Source organism: Micropterus salmoides, unplaced genomic scaffold, assembly GCF_014851395.1.
Source record: "Micropterus salmoides isolate LMB-PRFRI ecotype aquatic unplaced genomic scaffold, ASM1485139v1 Ms_hic_scaffold_20, whole genome shotgun sequence".
In the NCBI taxonomy this organism is placed as follows: Eukaryota; Metazoa; Chordata; class Actinopteri; order Centrarchiformes; family Centrarchidae; genus Micropterus; species Micropterus salmoides.
The window spans coordinates 13,622,932-13,642,757 of NW_024041151.1; the positions used below are offsets into that span (position 1 = coordinate 13,622,932).

Genomic DNA, 19,826 nt, shown 5'->3' on the forward strand with positions numbered 1-19,826 from the left:
GGTGGTCTCCTTTTCAAACATGTTAGGCTTTGTGTTCCTTCACTGCGCAAATTAAAAGAACCAGATACCCTCAGAGCTAGGATAAAGATTCGCACTCTTAAGTGAAATCTTGAAAGCCTGCACGCATACTGTATAGACAAACCCAGAGGCTACACATACATGGTTGAGCACATGGTGTTCTGTAGGCCTCTGTCAGTCAAGAGATTTCTATAGCATTGGAAAGGATGTTAATGCTCTACAGATGTCTATTTTTTGATGGTAGTGATTAAAAGCAATAAAGAAAATGGCACAAGTAGATTAAAAGAATGGGATCAAATCAAATCTCATAAAATCTCACTATTCACTACTTTTCGCGAGATTTGACGACTATAAGAAAAATATAGGATATCTCTGGTCTCATCCTTTCATATATTCTACTGTTATTATTACCAGTTTATGTGTATGAGCCCCTATTTGTCATATTTCTATTTAAATTATATCAAAAGGGATACTTGATTTAAATTCTGAGCATCAGTGTTATATAAGATGAGCTACAATAGAGCAATTACTCAGTGGCTTTGGAAACTCTTTGTATCTTACTAACACACAATCATTGGCTCGAATGAGTAGAAATGCGCAAATCTGAATTAAGTAATTGGCACAGGTGCTGCTGAACAGCAATAATCGCAGAGGACATTTTTTCACCCCTTCTGCACTGCACCTCAGTTATAACTCTTTAAGCAGTTCTCAAAAGTCCTCTATTAGGTTCACAAATTTTCTGTTCATAACTTGGCATCTAATATTAGCACATTAAGCACATAGGTATGGGCTTAACAATGTATCTCTAGTCTACAGCGTAAGTGGGTACTGATATTTTCCCTTTTAGTACAGGCTCAGAGAATCACTGCAGATAAAGAGGACACTGACTCACAAATCTTAACACAATTTTGGGATTTAGCCACTAGTGGCTTTAATGAGAACTGTGGAAACTCTGGATAATAGTGAATAGGAAAGACAGAGGGGCTGATAAGGTAAAGTAATACTATACTTGGGATTAATGGCTGTTTTACTCAAAGTTATTGATCTTATGATGTGTCCATATATCACATAAAATGGTCAAGTGATTATATAAATGTCACGTTTGTGTGTGTAAAAAACAAACAAAACAAAACATTGAGTCCAGCAGTTACAGCAGCTTCTGGATGTGTAGTTGGACTTAGTTCCAGACCTGCAGCCTCTGCACTCTACGCTATCCTGGTCACATTCCTGAGTTGTACATTCACAGCTATATTTACTTGGCTCAGAGTCTGAGTGTGTTGCTGTGTCTCCCTGCACACATCCACCTGTCCCTATTTGTAATACCAAATAATCTCTGTATCACGGTCTCTTTGGCACCAGACGTTACTATTAATACTCCCATGGTGCCAATGTTAGAGTTGCAATAGCTCTCTATCATTCTTTATGATCTCTGGGACGACACTGCTTATTAGCCACTCATCCACAAGAATTTACTCTCTGCTATTTTGGTTTGAAAAGACTTCCATCTACCAGCACTGACCTCTATATAACTTGTTACTTAGTTTACACGTTATGTCACCATTTCATTCTTGATTTTGAAACTTATGTGTATGAGTCACGTTTAGTGGAACAGATTACTATAAAACTTTGATTAATAATATTTAAAAATAATTAATGATTAGTTAATGAATAAATTATTAATTAATGAATAATCAAGGAACAGACACATTCAGACTTAACAAGCGCTTCAACAGTAATGGTAGTCCGCGCTTTTTTTCTTCATCTTTTGTACCATGCCAGTTACACCGGTAAATCTATTAGAATCAGACTTTGGGGCTTGTTGTTTCCGTTAAATGAACTGAACGATTAAACTGGAGAATCTAGCCAATCTAACAGTGTGTAGCATGCCCATACTGATACATTGATCATATGTTTAAACATTAATATTTGTATTAATGATCTAAGCAGCTAAAGTGGGTTACCCGGCGGGGTTTAAGAGGTTTTATACATCGCAAGAACTATATAAAAACCAAGCCAGGTGTTTAATGGAGACCTGCGTTTATTTGTCAAAATGTGTTCCCACACCAGGCCAGTAAGCGGGGTAGGCGGCTATTTGGGACACGGCTATTAATGGAAGTTTTATGGTAGTAGATATTAAGAATTGATTTAACTATGGGTATCCAACGAAGGTTAAAGTCAAAGGCAACTGGACTTGGTTGAAGATACTGGAAGACGCTTCGTCCCTCATCCAAAGGACTTCATCAGTTCTGACTGACTGGTAGGGAAACTCAACTATTTAACCTCAGTGGGGTCGTTTGCCAGGATCGTCGTTAGTGTTCCTGGTTGCTGTAACGACAATCGTTACAGTCGTTAGGACTACCCTTGGCCAAGACTGAAGTCCTGAGTCGAATTCCTCGTATGTGTACACATACCTGTATGACAATAAAGCGGATTCTGAACGACCATCGTTGGTATCTTCACCTGAGGCCAATAGGTTACGTTTGTTGAGTTTCCTGGGAAGCGATGAAAGGACAGCATTTTAAGTGGGGGATAAGTGGTGGCGTAGACCCCTCCTCTGTTAAATGACGGCTTCTCAACCCAGGTGTAGATGGCTTCCTTGACACCTCTTTCAAACCATAACGACAGTCGTTATAGTCGTTACAGCAACTAGGAATACTAACGAACCAGCAGTATCGAAGATCCTGGCAAACTACCCCACTGAGGTTAAATAGCTCAGTTTCCTATACCAGTCAGTCAGAACTGAAGAAGTCCTTTGGATGAGGGATGAAGTGTCTTCCAGTATCTTCAACCAAGCCCAGTTGCCCTTGACTTTAATCTTTGTTGGATAGTTTTTCCTTGCCTCTGTCGCCTAGTGCTTGCTCTTGGTGGGAACTGTTGGGCTTCTGTAAGTAGCATCATAGAGTACAGTCTAGACCTGCTCTTTTATGAGCGCTGTGAGATAACTGTTGTTGATTTGGCGCTATATAAATAAAATTGAACTGAATTGAATTAATGAGGCTGCTGATGAGTTAAAAGAAATATGACTTGTTGTAAATGACCTAAGTGCCACACTGAAAGATTTACTTAATAAATTGTGTTAAATTTTCTATAACGCGTTTCTTTTACAAGCAGCGCATCACATCCAAACGCTGGCTTGACAAGACAACAAACATGTGAAATACATTGCACTTGTATTTGCTCGACTGACGAATTAAAAACTGAAACAATTTAAATGTAATTTGTCCTCCTGTTCACCTTATTTATGAGAATAAATTGCATGGCATGCAAGTAGCCTATTAATTAACATGATTCCCGATTAAACTGTACAACTTATTTGAGGCGTTCTTTTGCAGAAACAGATCTCTGTTTGTGTTTGATCCTAAATCTGATTATTTTTGTGTGCGCTGCAAATGATCTTAATGATGGTTTTTTTGCGCACTTCGGGGAAATCAATTAAATGGATGTTTATTAAGAGAGGCTTTAAGCCTGCAATACTCAGAGGTAATATTTCAACTTATTTTTCACAATAGTAGGCCTACTCATTTCAAACAGTTTCATCCTTCTGCCATTTCTCCAGTTTATGTGCATGATTCAGAGTTTGCGCGGAGGACCGCAAATTCTTTTTTATAGATCACAACATTTGCCTGTTGAGTGCCGTACGCACGTTTCCAGCCCTGTCTTGTATGTATGCACTGTTTATAAATGAGGCCCCTGGCTTTGTAAAAAAACTTCGGCTAAGGTTTAAGATGCACCTCACAAGTGAAAACATCTATCAATGAAAAACAGGTCCAATGGAAAGATCGACTTGTGACAATTTTCAACAGACTCAGCTTCAGAAGGAAAGTATGATGAAAAACCAGAACCAAAAACATTGTTTAAGTACAATTACTGGCCCCGGCAGGCAAGAAAAAATATTTGAGACTTCTGTAACTTCAATGTGAAATTTGTTAATGTTCTGTTTCCAGGAAGCTCAAATGAATGCTTTTTTAAGACAAGGTCTGCAGATACTTTGCAGACAGTATTATGTAACTTATATTTAAATGCAATGCTGCAGCAAACCGGATTAATCAGCCACTCACATTGCAACACCTGCAGTTATGTAAGAGATTGATGTTTAACCAACATGTACATTAGGACTACATCTGGACTGTCGGACTAAGCCTTGAATACGGCCAATAACTGCTAACTATTCAATGTAATTAGATTTCCATTTATATTAAAGCTGGGCCTAGGCCAGCCAATCTGTGTCCGTGCTTATTACAGTGCTGTGACAGCCACAGATGCCGGATTTTTTGTGTGTGTGTGTGTGTGAGAGTGTGTCAGAGCATTTGATTTATTGATTGCCGTCGGGATGTAAAGATAATTTCAACAAATATACCAAAAAAATTCTACTGAAATAAATTGCCTCCCCTAGCTTTAATGATTGCCATTAAACACTAAGCATTCCACAAGCTGGGACATAAGTGCTTATGGGCTAACTTTAATTGCCATCAGTGTAATTATAGTATGTGATGTAGTTGGATCCCACACTCTGCCAAGGCTTTGTAATAAACCGACATCACAAGCAGCTCCTGAGGCAAAGCATCTAGGTCCTTTACAAAATTATAGGCTGAAGTTAAGCTGAACACCTCATCTGACCTGTGCCTACCAACTCCATAATTCATTCTGTGAATATTAATACCTTCACTCACATTAATAAAACATTAGACTCGTACGCCTTTTATTTACTTTAATTTCTCTCTTTCTCGCCAGTTTACAATTTAAAAGGAGCTTACAAAAGTTTGGGAAAAAGCAATGGGATTAGGGGCGGGTCTAAAATAGGGGAGAAAAAGCAGATAGAGCTGCAATTCATGAAACATTTTAAGTAAGCCTATTACAGACTCATTTTAGTCAGGCTAATTTGCGTCGGCATGCTATTGCAGCATGGTCCCAGATGCTGATGTGCTGCCAGGTGGTGATATTATGTTCACGTGTCTTGGCTGTTGAACCCTCTCTTTTTAATCTCTCGGGTGGTTTTCAGAGTGTTGAGAATTGTCAAAAACATCAAAACCTTTAATTTTGACTGACTGCAGTAAGGTGAGTGAGAGAGAAGTGAGAAACATTCTTCAAGCAAGCCATCATGCTTAAACAAAATTCATGGTTGTGGCCTGTCATGTCTCGTCATTCTACGCCGAGGTGCCATGTGTAGCACCTCCATAGAACAAGCCATGTTGTCCTCTAACAAAAAAGGAACTGAACTCAAGTCAAGTTCCCTGGTAAAATAATCTTTAGTACCATTTTCTAGAACTCTTTATAATGGGCTTATAAGATGTGACAAATTTATTTTTTTTAATGGTTAATAAATATTTTAATAATGCTTTATAAATCAAGAGAACACACGTTTCTTGTTAAAACTCCCAATGGTTGCTGTTAATCCTTTTCTAACAACATCCAGTAATACAATAACAGACTGGATCAGTACCTATGTTGGCCGACAGACTCTGGCATTATCTGCAATCAAACACGTTTGGATGTAATTACTGTAAAAGCTTAGTGAACACATGGCATATGATACCCATGCTTATACCCATGGTTATACCCGAGGGGGGGGGGCACTGTTGACTGGTACACACAGAAAAAATAAACATACAAGAAAGATTGTATCATGATAATCTATCTCGACAATCTCCTCTCTAAATCTGTGTGTGTGTGTGTGTGTGTGTGTGTGTGTGTGTGTGTGTGTGTGTGTGTGTGTGTGTGTTACACATACAGTAACACACACAGTCGCACATTAAGCACCTAACACAAGCCATGGGCTTTTAAGTTAACATGGTGTTGTTAGAGAACAGACCTGAGAGCTCTGTGACAAACCAGTGTCTGGAAACACTAAAAACTGTTTGTGCTGAATCTTTTGGAATGTCCAGTAGGCCTTCAGATTTTATTAATGATCAAAAAAACTGGATGAAAAGAAAGGAATAATTTTAGGGGCATATATGGATTTACTCAATTTATGCACCCCATATTTGGGCAGTACAACACATATGCTGACACCAGCAGTGTTTAAATATGCATTCAAATGCAAGATGCTTGCTTAGTGAAAAGGGGAATGTCCTAGAATCAGCAAATAATAAAATTAAGTACTTTAAATGTTGACTGAGATTCAAAAGGGATGTTAATGAAATAATGCGCTAACCAAGTCTTGTGCTGCAATATCATAAATTATATCAAAACCACTGAGTCCAGAGGTTGGATATGCTAACAACCCAGTCACTTTTGGCATCAGTTCTAACCAAGCTGGTGAAGTCAGGGTGATGAGTGACACCAAAGCTTAAGCTCAAACTGGATGACAGCTCTTTAGAAACAGGGAATGCTCACCTGAGTGGGAAATTTAGAGGGGATGCTGGGGAGGCCAGCTGTGGCTTGGCTCTTACACGAAAAACAGCGTTTGTGGCCAAAGCCTGACCCTCATGTGCACATCAGTCAGTGTGAATGAATGAGGACGTCTCAAGCAGCTTGTTAAAGAGTCTCTCTCTCTCTCTCTCTCTCTCAGCAAGCCATGCACTTGCATACATTTTAGATGTTCCCCAATGTTCAGATTTGAATAACGGGATAGGAGTAGAAATATATATAAATACTTTTTACGGGGACACCAGAAAGAATAGTCGTTGCCTTTTGAGACTGCATTCTTCACAAGCCTCAGCGACTCAGTGTGGCTCTGGTGACGCTAAAAGCCCCACCCCCACCCCCACATCTGTGATAATGCCTGACATCCACAATCAAGTCTATTAGGTAATACTTTAAGCCCATTCTCTGTAATCCATTCATATGCGGAGTTCAAATTGCTGTAGCATGCATCTGTTTATGTTGGGTCACATGTGAGGTCGTGTCTACTACTTTTGCAGAGGCAGGGCTCTTTTTCTGGAGACTATGCATACTTGGAAGACTAAATGGAGTTTGACTGAAATTAAAACTTTCAGTATAAAGCTCCTTTGAAGTATCAGGGTAAGTAATGACATTGAACTGTGGGTTAGAGACAGAGAGGGAAAGAGAGTGAAAGAAGAGGAAGTAAAGGTTTGAGGTTGAGGTGGACTTAACTGGTATTGTAGCTCGGGTGTTATTTTTCATGCATTATGTTCACGTCAGCGGCGCTACAGTGCTCATAGCTATGCTTAGCATTTAAGCATGAATATCAGAACACAAAGCGCTCAGGTCCTTACATTCTGCAACTTAATAGTACCAGTACCCGCAGGACTGTGTGACAGCAGGTAAAGAAGGGACAAACACATCACTGGAAGGGAGAGGCACACATTTAAAAAAAAAAAAAAAAGGATTATAACTACAATACAATTTGAAATAACTATTATATTAAATATGATGATGATTGATTATGGCAAAGTAGGGTTAGGGTTAGAAAAGTGATCCACAGTGCACCACTAAGTCAGCACTGTGTGCAGAGAGAAGAGAAACAGGAGGTGAGGTCTCCCTTGTCCGTTAGAGGATTATTGGATTTGGATTATCTGTGCAGATAAAATGACCCATTAGGGAAAATTGAAGCATGCTCTTTCAGAGGAGCCGGTGCTCACAAACGCTCTGGAGAACTACTGCTCTCACACAATAGTGTGACCTGAACAGCCAAACCAGTACATTATGTACAGTATGATGAAATGAGAATCAGCAGCATTGACCGTAGGAGCAGCACACTTCATGGAATTTCCCTGAAGACCCAGAAGGTGCATATGCTGGGGAGTGCGGCAGCACATGTAGAGATGATGAATATGTCAGAAAATCAAGTCAGGATGTGCTTAAGAGCTGCTAATCGTCACTCACTTGAGGGGGGAGGGGGGTGCTGGGAAAAAAAAAAAACAGAATAAGGCTGGGCGAGGTTGGAGGAAGAGCGAGGGGGGTTTAGCTATTTTTATCTGGATTCCATGAAGACAGCTGCCATCCTCCAAAGTGTCTGAGAGACTATCCATCAACAGGAACTGTGATACAAAAAATAAAAAAGTTGTATTTCCACTATTGGGTATTTTTGTTAATTTTGTATGTTTTGTGGTATAATACATTATTTTTATTTTTTTAAACATAGCCTCTAAAGCTTTATAGCTTGTCACGGAGCCCCAGTTGTGGAGCTTGTGCTGAAAAATCTCATAAGCTCATTCGCTTTAGCTGAAAGCATTACAGACTTCGGGCTCTGTAATCCGTAAGTGTGTCCATCTTTACCTGAACGTCAACTAGATCTGGTGCTGATCCCACATTATTGTAATCACTGTATTATTATGCTGCTTATTACGTTTCTTCAGACAAATCTACAGTAATTAGAAAATAATTTGGCTGACCAATCAAACAATAAAAACAACAAAATACAAATTTACAATTGATTTATAGACAATTATTTTTTCACATGTGGACACCAATTATGCCAATGATTCCAATCTACTGTTTTATATCTATTAAAAGACTACTGGGGAATGTGGATTTAGACCATTTCAGCAGATGGGGGTGGTTCGGGTCACTTTTTATGAACCTGACATTCCCGCGCCACTTCAGTACAACCAGGACCTCTGCCAACCGTTTGGTGAGAGACGCTAGATAAGAGTGAACAAAGTGACGGAGACATGCTCCACAGCCACAAGCTGGGAATGGAATTCTGTAGATGTCAGCCACAACATCGACTCAGCTCTTGACACAAGCTATAGATTCCCCACAACCCAATTTAGGTCTGAGTCAGTGGATGACCTGCATATCATGAAGGATTTTGCATTAATAAGTGAACCATCTTAAGATGGCCTAGGGCTTACTGCCATGCTATTCTTCATGTCACCTCGAATTAAACTAATTAGTTTCATGTGGCTAATATTCAGATTTTATTTTCCTCTCTATTAAAAGGACATACTAAGCATAGTGATGCCTTGTTTACGACTCTGATGGTGAAGTGCTGAAGATTGTGTGCTGTATATTATATTCAATAAAATAATATGAAAATCAAAGTAGCATCTTCCCACTTTGCAAGATTAGATTAGATGTTGACAATGACAGAGACTTATAACCACCATCACCACCACTGCTGAAATCTGTTTCCAAAAATGTCGAGAAGCACATGAATAAGTCACAGTACGATCAGACAATGTTTGATCTCAGTTTCATAATCAAGAGTCAACAAAATCAAAGAGCCATTAAGGATGACTGCATTAATGAATACAATTTTGAGTAGACAAATAATTTCAGAAATGTCATTTATTTCCTTTTCATGTAAAAATATACATTAAGCTGAGGTTTACTGCAAAAACCATTTGAAAAGAAAAATATAAACCCCCCCCCCGCCCCCAAACCACAATTCTTTGCTTAATTTTGGTACATTCTACATGGCTGTACTTTATGCCATTTGTTCATGACACGACTGAATTAGATTTTAAATCATATAACCACGCGTAGAACACCATTTAACATTAATCAATGAAAGAGTGGAATGTTCAGACTTAGAGCCCGAACGTTTTGGTGCATGTCCATGTTTAAAAGTAGAAAAACAAAAACGTGCTGACACAAAATGTACTACATTTTCTGAAGAAGGCCATGAACCTGTTTACAAAATGATTATGTTTCAGTTTTCTATAAATTTTCATACACATTATAGAAAATCTGTTTTTTCTTCGTACGTCACACTAACCTGTCTTCTACACGTATGGATGTCAGTACTTAACCCTACTGTCTAAGAAAATACTAAGATAGGGTAATATGACATTAACTTTCAAAATGAATGTATATATGTAGAGAATGAACTGCACTCTGCAAGCTGCTTGAAAAACATTTTCTACAAAGAAAATGCAATTAAATATATCTTCTAATTCACTTCATTTACCCCATTAACCTAAACGTAACAATAATTCTCCTTTCCTTCCACCCATTGCGTGGCACAAAGAGCTTGATTGCAGATAGTACTGTAGCAGTGGCGTCTAGCTCATGGAGGTTTAATAAAACTAGCTTCTCCAACTGGCAAATGTTTGTGGACTTGATCTGGAAGAAGAAATGACAGAAAGCAGAAAGTGAGAGATTATTGAAAAAGAGTTTCAATGCTTGAAACGGCACTAGTAGTAGAATTATTAGGATTACCACAAGAGCTGCACAATTTTCCATTTGATGTAATAGCGCCATTATTGTCTAATTAGATTTGAATAATTCTGTCAACGTTAGTACACTGAAGCTTCAATAAAGTGTTGGAACCACCAGACAGATAATTTGAGTGATACTGAGGAGTTTTGTGGGTTTTTTTTTGTTTTGTTTTTTTAAAGGGGACGATAACAGGAAACTGGGTATTTTAAAAGGAAAAATAAACGAGCAGTAGACCTGGACAGACAGCTTGATATCAAAAGTAAACACGAACACACACAAATATATTATCAAATATCAATGGAAATAAAATGGCAGGATGATTTTGAATGTTTCATATAAATAAATCTGTTGAGGATTCAGTCAGTTGTTAAGTAATGGCAGTAGAAGTTTGTTTTTTTGGGGGGAGGTTACCCCAGTGTGGATGTGGTGAGCAGTTACATTGTGGTACGAAACGACCCCGAGTTTGATTTCAGTTTCAGTCAAAAAATGATGGAGGCTTGTTTTGTGTATTCGCAACATTGATACTGCATATCAGGTTAGCAAAGAAACGCAATAATCATAAAGATGAATATGCTGTAGGAGGAAGACCAAAACAGCAAAACTAAAATAAAAAATGAGAGAGAAGGATTATTAACAGCATGTGAATGTGTCCAATAGTCTAACCCTCGTCCGCGCACACACACACACACACACACACACACACTCCTGCACACTTCAGAGTGCAATCCACTGGAACACACCCCGGGGAATACTGGGCGCCATGTGACACACAGCAGCAAACGGAGGGAGAGGCGCATAAGACAGGGAGAGGTAGAAAGTGGGATTGAGGGATGAAAGACAAAATGAGAAAGAGGAGGATGGGAATGAAAATCTCATCACAAGGGGGCAATAGTTGGTGCTACTGGATCACTTACCATGCACCACCAATTTCAGGGACACCGACTTTCCACAGGGAGTTAGAATGATGTATATTGAGTATGTGCAGCATTGTTCAGTATTTATTGTATTATTTATGGGATCATGTATTTTTAACATGATGTAATGTATTATTCATTTATTCTTGTGTTTTATTTTACTTTTTATTCAAGGCCGAAAGTTTCAAACTAAAAAAAAAAAAAAAAAAAAAAAAAAAAAAACCACAATTGCATTTCATTACAGAGAAATAGCAATAATGCCGAAGCTGTCTCTAAATGAATAAAGAGGGCAGAAAAGACATAGAAAATGGAAATGAATGAGGGTGGATGAGGTTCTATATGGAGCCGTGTTGTGGAAGAAAGATGTGAACTTCAGTAAAGTTCAAGCGCCACATTCACAACACACTGCTGCCAGAGAGAAACGTGGGTCCGTGTACTCATTTGTTCACACAAAAACATAGGCTTGGGCAATATGGCCAAACATGTTTTCACAATAAAAACATTTAATATTATTCAATATCGATAATTATCACGATATGTGTCACATCATTACTTCTTTCAAGTTTAAAGGCTGATTGAACTCCTGAGTGAAAATTGAAGAAACCAGATGGTTAAACTTTTCTTTATGGTCAGAAAGTGACAAACACTTGAAGACAAACAGTGGATCACCTTGCAAATCTGAGGTAGAACATTCAACAATTAAGATCAAATCTTTTTCAACAAATATGATTAGTAAATCTTTTTTCAGTCTCTTTTCCGTAACAAAATATCTTAATAGAAAATTTAAGTGCTAATTTGTTCGTGATTCCAATTCAAATATTTATTGACGATATATTGAACATTAATTATATTGTTATTGAGGAAAATTATATTGCAATAATTATCATTATTGTTTTATTGCCCAGCCCTACAAACACACACACACAGAAAACACAAACAGAAGACATTAAAAGTAAATGTGTTGACCACACTTACTGGTTTGTAGACCCGAAGGCGTTTCCAGAGAATCCTACAAAAAGGAGAAAAGGTGATTGATTGGGTGATGCTAGCACATAACACATTATGACTGTCAGAGTGCCGAAAGAGGTAAACCCACAATCCTAATTTAGTTCGCATTACACAGCATGTATTATCAATAACAACACATTTGTGTGTCTGTCTAAGCTCTGCCACCCAGGAAGTAGGTACAGAAAGATGAATAAATGAAAGGGGCAACTGGACGGTCTGATAGTGTGATAGCATGACTAACAACAACAAAGCTGTTTAAGGCTGCAGGAAAGCCAAGGTGACTGAACAAGGCGACAAAAGAGAGAGAAAAACAACAATCACACTGAAGTAAGTGGGAGGAAAAAAGCAAGAGAACACTGCTAACAAATTAGGTTCATGCGTGCAAACTCAAAGACATGCATATCATCTGTGCGGAGCAACATCCAATGGCGGGAAATTGGATGATTAATGTCAACTCATTGGATAGGTTTGTTCTAACTGACAACATCTACATCTGCACTACAGTACATTTTAATTACTGCACTGAAACAAGTAAATGTTGGGCTGTACAAATTTTATTTCAATCACTATTGTTATAGTCAATCATGTACGTCTCCCAACATCACCAGCCAAAAAAATTAAGTGCACAGACACAATATAACCCAATACATAGTAGATGGGAAATTACAATTATTATTTATAGAATAAAAAGAGGTAAATACTGTACTGATATCAAAGACTAGAAGATGGTTTGTCGTCATGACTGTTCAAGTGTACTGATGTTGGAAAAACTGCATGCCGACTCCACTTGAGCAGGCTCGGTAAGCAAGAGGACATTTGAAGATGACGAGGTAAGAAAAGAAAAGAAAAGAAAGTAAAGTACTCTCACCTCCTGTCTGCGGCTGTTGTCCAAAGCCTGAGAAGCTGCTGGGCTGACTTCCAAACCCAGAGCCCTGCTGGGCCAGGGCCCCGAATGACGGAGGGTTCTGATTGGCTAGAGCGCCAAAAGACGGGGCGCTGGGAGGCGAGGCAAACCTGAGAACAGAGGCAGATAGCAACGTTGGTTACGTATTATAACCCAATATGCTATGAGTATAGCATCTAAGAGCTGTCGCTATTGGGTTCATTCCTGCACGCATGCGCAGTCCTGAAGTTTCTTTTGCACTCATGTGCTGTGCACAGACCTCTCTCAGGTCCGCATATAGGTTATATAACACCTGTGTGACCAGAGATCTGCTCCAAAAAGGTCTTTTTTTCCCCCCTTCAGCCGAAGTTGGTGGGACCAGTTGGGCCCGCAGCTTAGAGGGCTATGCCTATACTTCTAGAATCTGTCTACAGTGAAGGCTGCATGTGTGTAATGTGTCCCAAACTGGCAGCGTCGCGCTTGATCTCCAGAACATTCAGTACAGAGTGTGTCAGGGAAAACTCAGATGCATTACGTAGATAGAAACGGATAAAAGGGTTGTGCAAATATCTTCCACAGCTATCTCGCTGAACAGTGCTGTGGAGGATGACATGGCTCTTGTCAAGTGTGCACGGATGCTGGGTGGCCGGTGGGGGGGAAGCCAGGCATTGTTTTGACAGAGGCTTGCCTTGTGAATGCTCTCTGTAATGCACAAACAGCTGTTGAGTTTTCCTGAGGGTCGCTGTGCGTGCTACATAGTAAGACTGGGCAGAGACAATGAGATCCTTCCTCCACCTCATTTCAATGAGGGGGAGGGAAAAAACCTTCCAGGGAAATAATCCGTGATCTGAAGGAGCTAGTTATAACCTTGGGCATGAACGCTAGGTTCAGCCTCAAGGTGGCTGAGCTCCCGTCAGCTCTGATAGCGAGGCAAGATGGAGCAACTGAGAGAGCGCACAGATCACTCACTCTTAGCAGAGGCCAGCGCCAAAAGGAGCGCTGTCTTGAAAGAAAGCAGTCTGGAGAGAGGTTTGCGGCAGTGGTTCAAAGGGGGAATTGCCCAAACTGCGCAGCACAAGCGGTAAATCCCACTGTGGCGCCAAGGAGCGAGTTACAGGTCGCCGTCCTCTCACTCCTCTTAAAAAGCGCTTAACCAACGGATGTGCAAAAAATGATCTCTCTCCAAAACCCTCGTGGCAGGATGAGATGGCCGCCAAGTATGATTTGACCGTGGATAAAGCCAGATTTCTGTCCACCAGCAGCTGGAGTCAGAACATGAGATAAGGGACATGAGACAGGGTCCATGTCCCTCTCCACGCACCAGTGCTGAAAAGCTGACCACATTGCTTTTTAAGGACAGTAGTGGAGGGAGCTCTCGCGCCTTGGATGGTGCGCACCACATTGAGGGTCAATCTTAGTCTTTCAAGTCTATAAAGTGAAGGATGATGCCGTCCAGCTGTGAGAGCGCGTCTATGCGCCACAGCAGCTGCCACGGTTTCCCCATGACAGCAGCTGAATCGTCGCTGGAAACTATGATGTGCTCGTGCGTTCCGGTGCCACAAAAATTAGGTTAGGAGCACCGCCTGAATGCGCGGCAGAAGGCAGGGGTTCAGAGGAATCGGGGGGGGAAGCATAGAGTAGAGCTCTGGGCCACGGGCTGTTTGAGAAGGCGTCTATGCCTAATGGCGTAGCGGCTCGTCCCGTTGCGTACAGTGAGAATCAGTGTGCACAGTGCGTTTTCTCGTGAGGCCAACAGATCTATCTCTGCCTCCCAGAGGCAGTGGAATTTAGTTTACACTCATTCTGAGGGAATGTCGTGTGACACGAGGTCCGCGGCTCAGTTCAGAACACCGGGAATGTAAAGCTCTTTCATAGAGCGCAGGTTCATGTGAGCCCACAGCAGCAGGATCCTGGCTATCTCTAGTAGCTGAGCCGAGCAGACGCTGCCCTGACGATTTATGCAAGCGCTGCCGCTTACATAAATCGTCAGGGCGGCGTCTGTTCATGTTGTCTGTTCTCACCAGCACATGTTTGTCTCTCAGCAGTGGAGCAAAGTGTTTCAGTACTTTCAGCACTGTGGACAGCTCCAGGCAGTTTATGTGGAGAGAGAGGGGATATGGCCACTTCCCTCCCACCACACGAGAATGGCACATCAAACCAATGAGAGACGCGTCTGTGTAACCTGACATGTGACGTCACTCACCCGAGGGGAACCCCCGCTGAAAGCTTGTGAGGGGATTTCCAGTACGTCGGGTCTGACTGATTGGAGGGAGGGTTTTACCGGATTGGGGCGGAGACGGCCAAACAATCTCCTCATGTGGAGGAGACCCAGAGGAATCACCACGTGACTAGCAGACATCATGCCCAGTAGACGCATCACAGACAAAGCAGTTACCACTTTGTGAGGAGCGATGCGTAAAAGCAGAGCGCTTCCAGTCTGGCTGGATATAATTTGGCTAATTTATCTGAGAGTCCAGATGCACTCCCAGATAAATTAGTGACTGGGAGGGGAGCGCAGAGTTCTCCTTGGACATGACTATCAGGTTGTCCAGATAAAAACAACACTCTGATGTCTGACCTGCGCAGTGGCTCGAGCAACCGTTTCCACACATTTGGAGAATGTGCGCGGAGCCAGAGAATAGCCGAAAGGCAGCCGATTGCATTGAAACTGGGCCCTCTGAAAGAGAAACATAGGAATTTCCTGTGGCTGGGGATGACGGGGACATGGAAATAAGTGTCCTTTAGATGGATGGATATTAACCAAACACCGGGATGCACACATTCCAAAACATGCTCGCATGTGGAATGGCCTCCTCATCATGCATTTGTTGAAGAGGGAGAGATCCAGGATCGGTCTCATTCTGCCCGTTTTCTTGGGTACCAAGTCTTGGCGGGACTTAAATAGCTCCTTTGGACAGCAGCTCTGTTATTTCTGCCATCAGACCAGCTGTCTCTGACTGGGATGACATGACAGTCAACAGCACCCTGTTGAAAGGAGGGGGGCTGGCGAATTGGAATATCGTCATCCACTTGTTCATGGGAACAGATTTTGCCACGCGCTGCAGCGCTCTGAAAGCAGGCGAGCAAAAATCTGAGGAGCCTCTGTGGACATTTGACAGCCACAGAAGAGCCCTCTCTGCCGCCGTGCATTCTGAAGAACCGCTTGACACGGCCCATGGGAGGGCTGAGCTGGAGATTGTATGAAAAACACACAAACACACTAACACACTGATGGCTGAAAGGTGGGGAGGCCACAGAGAGGCAGAGAGTGGGGACGTGCTGTTTTGTTTATCTGATGTGAATGTTTTTCACTCATGATGATGTGAGAAAGGGACAACAGTGGCTCAACAACTGACAGCGTGTGCGTGCACAGGCGAGCTAGCCTGTGTGTAGGAGATGTGCGTGTTATCAGCTGCAGGAAACTCAGGGGGGAGAGCGGCAGATTGACTCTTAGGAACATGCTCTTTATGGACATTTTGTTGGCTCTGAAAAGAGCCGTTGTGTTCGGCCGTTCCGGGAAGAAAACACACGCCTTCTCTGTTTGCGGGGAGGCTCAGAGGGCGGATTGGACAAGGAGCAACCAGCTCACCTGTTCTTGATGGCGGGACAGCGCTGTGTAGAGGGAACGGTGGCCTCGGTAGGTCTCGGGGAGGGGCTGGGCTGGGAGCAGATCTCTGGTCAGGCAGGTATTATATACCTGATATGTGGCCCTGAGAGAGGCCCGTGCACGGCACATGGGCGCGAAAGAAATCTTCAGGACTGCGTATGCACATGGGGATGAACTCCGCTATTGGGTTCATCCCCAGTTCTTAGAGGGCAAAGCCTATACGAAATAGAACCCTGCTTTACACCAGCAATTTATTTGTACAATACTTTAGCGTATTTATTTCTTGTTTAGCGCTTTCCAAATAAACATGTTAGCGAGGCAGAAGGTGTGTGTGTTCATGTGAGGATTCAGAGAGGGGGGTTAAAGCAGTAATCCCTTCTACATGACCCACACCCGCTGACTCCAAAGGGAGTGAAAATTGTGAATAAGCAAAATGGGAGGGTGAGGGCAGTTTAATCTGCAGGCAGCCGCGAGATTATGTGAGGGGAATAATCTGGTCCTGCACAGGGCTCCATAGTTTTGGGCTCATAGCCATGCTCACTGTAACAAAACAACATGCACACTGTGTGCACACAAGGTTGATAAAGCTATGGAAATCACCAGAGTGGAAATTATCAAATAATCCCATTCCTTGTATCTTAAAATGACATTTCCACTGGAATAAAGCTGACTTGCTGGGGGCTGTAAAGGATTTCCCATTCAGTAAGTGGATCTTGAGTAAAGATGTCAGGGAAGGCAATAAAAAAAATAACAAATAAACTTGTTAAGGATACGCCTGCCAACTCAAGTCTTACCTTTTGGGGTTAGAAGAAATAATTGCTGTGTATATTACAACAGTAGATCCTCCCTTAGTAAATGGACAAGATTTCAATGGGGCTTGTTCCATTTGGATTATTTTGATCACACCATCAGTATAGTGTTAATAGAGCGTTTAACACTGTACCGAATGTTTCCCTTCAGATGTTTTATGCCTTATGCTTGTGTGATGGCACACTAAGCGGGAGAGAACACAGATGTTCTGATTCCCAAAAAACTGTTCCACACTGCAGGCAAAATTATGCACGCCCACCCCGTATTGCACAAATAGCTTGGTGACACTGACATTCAAATGTTTAGTGATTACAACAATGTAATGACCAAAAATGATTAGTTGGTTTAATGTCTTATTATACTTAGTAACAAAAAAAAGTGACACATAAATCCATACATGGATGATAATACCTGGACAGGGCGCTGCCACTGAGCCTTGCTTTCTATTTTGCCTAGTGGACACTCGCAAATTGCAGCAAAAAACAAACAAACAAACAAAAAAAAACACATTCTCCCCACAGGCCACCGTTATAAAAGAGACAGTAATGACCTTTTTGAATTCAAAATTGTATCCACATGTAAGACCAACAGACCGTTTTGAAGTCGCTTGACCAATTGCATGCCATAATGACCCTTCAGTAAATTAAGCTAACACAAAACAAATGGAGGCAACTAATAAGAAATGCTAAATGTAATGGATAATCACAAAACCAAAGCATCTGAGAAGAAGTGAGAGAAAGTATTTGGGGTTCTACACTGCAAGTGGGGTTAGTGAGCAGTACGCTTTATTGGTTGCGTTAAAATTACTTCAAATAAATTATGTTAGTTTTAATTGCTTCAAATCTGACTTTTTGAAAAAGTGACAGCCCTATTGTTTATATTTGCCAAGTGAGTCCAGATGTATTCATACTATAGCCAAGCCTGTGTGTAGTACACTGGCTGGCTGGCTGCCATTGTCACCCTAACGCATCAACGTTTTGTACTAGTATGTAAGTCAGGATCTTAACAACTGGCAATTAAAAAGAGAAAGGGAAATATTCTAATTTAGTAAAAACAAAACATAAAGACTTATATTGTGTCATGTATGTATGTACGTATTCCAAAAAAACTATTTTCATAGCAAATCTTTTTGTAAACCTGCCAGAGAACATTTAAGGTTTCTTACCCAAATCCTCCCATGTTAGCAGCGGCTGTTCCCTCTCCGAACACTTTACCAGCTGAGGGACCCATGTTGTTGTTGAAGGAAGGGCTCGAGCCAAATGATGCTGCGCCACCAAATGCTGGAGAACTACCAAAGGAAGGGGGACTCCCAAATACTGGAGCAGTGCCAAAGCCACCTGTAGAGGGGGGGAAAGAGGGAAAAAAAAAAAAAGAGAAGTGAAAGCTCGTTTTGAAAGCAGGGAAACATGTATATAGGTGAATTACACAGATCAGTCAGGACACTATATCTGTGGCTTTTGAAGCATGACGTGATTAAAGCTTATTTACATAGGATCTGAATCTTAATCCTCTCCTCTTGCCTGTCTCTTGTGTAAATGTCCTTGTCACGCTCTCCCTCTGTGTTAGATTCCTTTGTGTCTGTGCGACTGGTGAGCGTGAGCTTTGCTTCTTGTGAGTCTGTCCTGTCAGTCCTTTTCCCAGGTCTCCATAGTGGAGATGATGTCATGTAGCTGAGGTTACATCTGTTTTGTGATACCTCATCTATATTTCTGTCACTCTGACTGTCGATGCTGTAATTTTACATTGGTCTTTTCTGTGCACAGGACATATACGGCATGTCTGTCCTGGGAGAGGAATCCGTCCTATGTTGATCTTTCTGAGATTTCTTCCATTTTTTTTCTGAGCCAAACAGTTCTGCTTGGACACTGCAAATATCCATTCCACATGTGGTGTGAACAAACACTACACTACCTAAATTCTAATAACTGTACAGGAGTATTCACAATGAGCATTTTAATCCTATTTCCAATAAAAGTTCTTATTTTTCCCCTATTGTTTCTCACAAGAAAATGTCTCAGCATGGTGAATACATATACTATATTGTGTCTTGTTGTGTACTGTACATTATTGTTTTGGAACAACAAACTGTGACAGCTTAATGACAGGAAGAGGATTCAGTCCAACTCAAAGCATCAGGATCCAGGAGTGGCAGTGGGGAAACAGTGTACTGAAATTACAGCCTGGCTGCCAGCATGCCCCAGTAAATTATTGATTAATCTAATGTAACAAGATTACATTCCCTGTACGTAGGCCAGTGATAGGACATCAGCGTGCTGAGTGGTACTAGTATCCCAGTGGAGCTAAGGGATAGCTTGGATGGATGCTACAATTATGACTACTTATTACCAAGAGTTGCAAAAAAAATAAAACAGAAGCTAAATTTCCATCTTGAGGAAGACTACTTGGGAAAGAAAGTTAATTCTTCATACTTAAACTTGCTCTTTATCTAATTTAATTTACACTTAATCCACTTTAAATTGTTAATCTGCTAGTTAGTCTTGGAGCTTCTATGTGAAGGAGC

The 19,826-nt window shown here is 41.2% G+C and overlaps 1 protein-coding gene across 6 annotated transcripts in view; it reads right to left on the bottom strand.

Moving 5' to 3' along the window:
- Positions 1-9,192: 9,192 nt before the first annotated feature.
- The window catches only part of nup214 (nucleoporin 214), a 38,950-nt gene continuing 28,316 nt past the window's right edge, over positions 9,193-19,826 (bottom strand). For all 6 annotated transcript variants that reach the window (XM_038733444.1, XM_038733443.1, XM_038733442.1 and 3 more), the window contains exons 33-36: positions 18,471-18,642; positions 12,874-13,019; positions 11,973-12,006; positions 9,193-9,987 (exon numbers count right to left, since the gene is read on the bottom strand). In XM_038733444.1, coding sequence (XP_038589372.1) covers positions 9,951-9,987; positions 11,973-12,006; positions 12,874-13,019; positions 18,471-18,642 — 389 coding nt within the window. In that variant the 3' untranslated portion in view covers positions 9,193-9,950. The remainder of the gene's footprint in view (positions 9,988-11,972; positions 12,007-12,873; positions 13,020-18,470; positions 18,643-19,826) is intronic.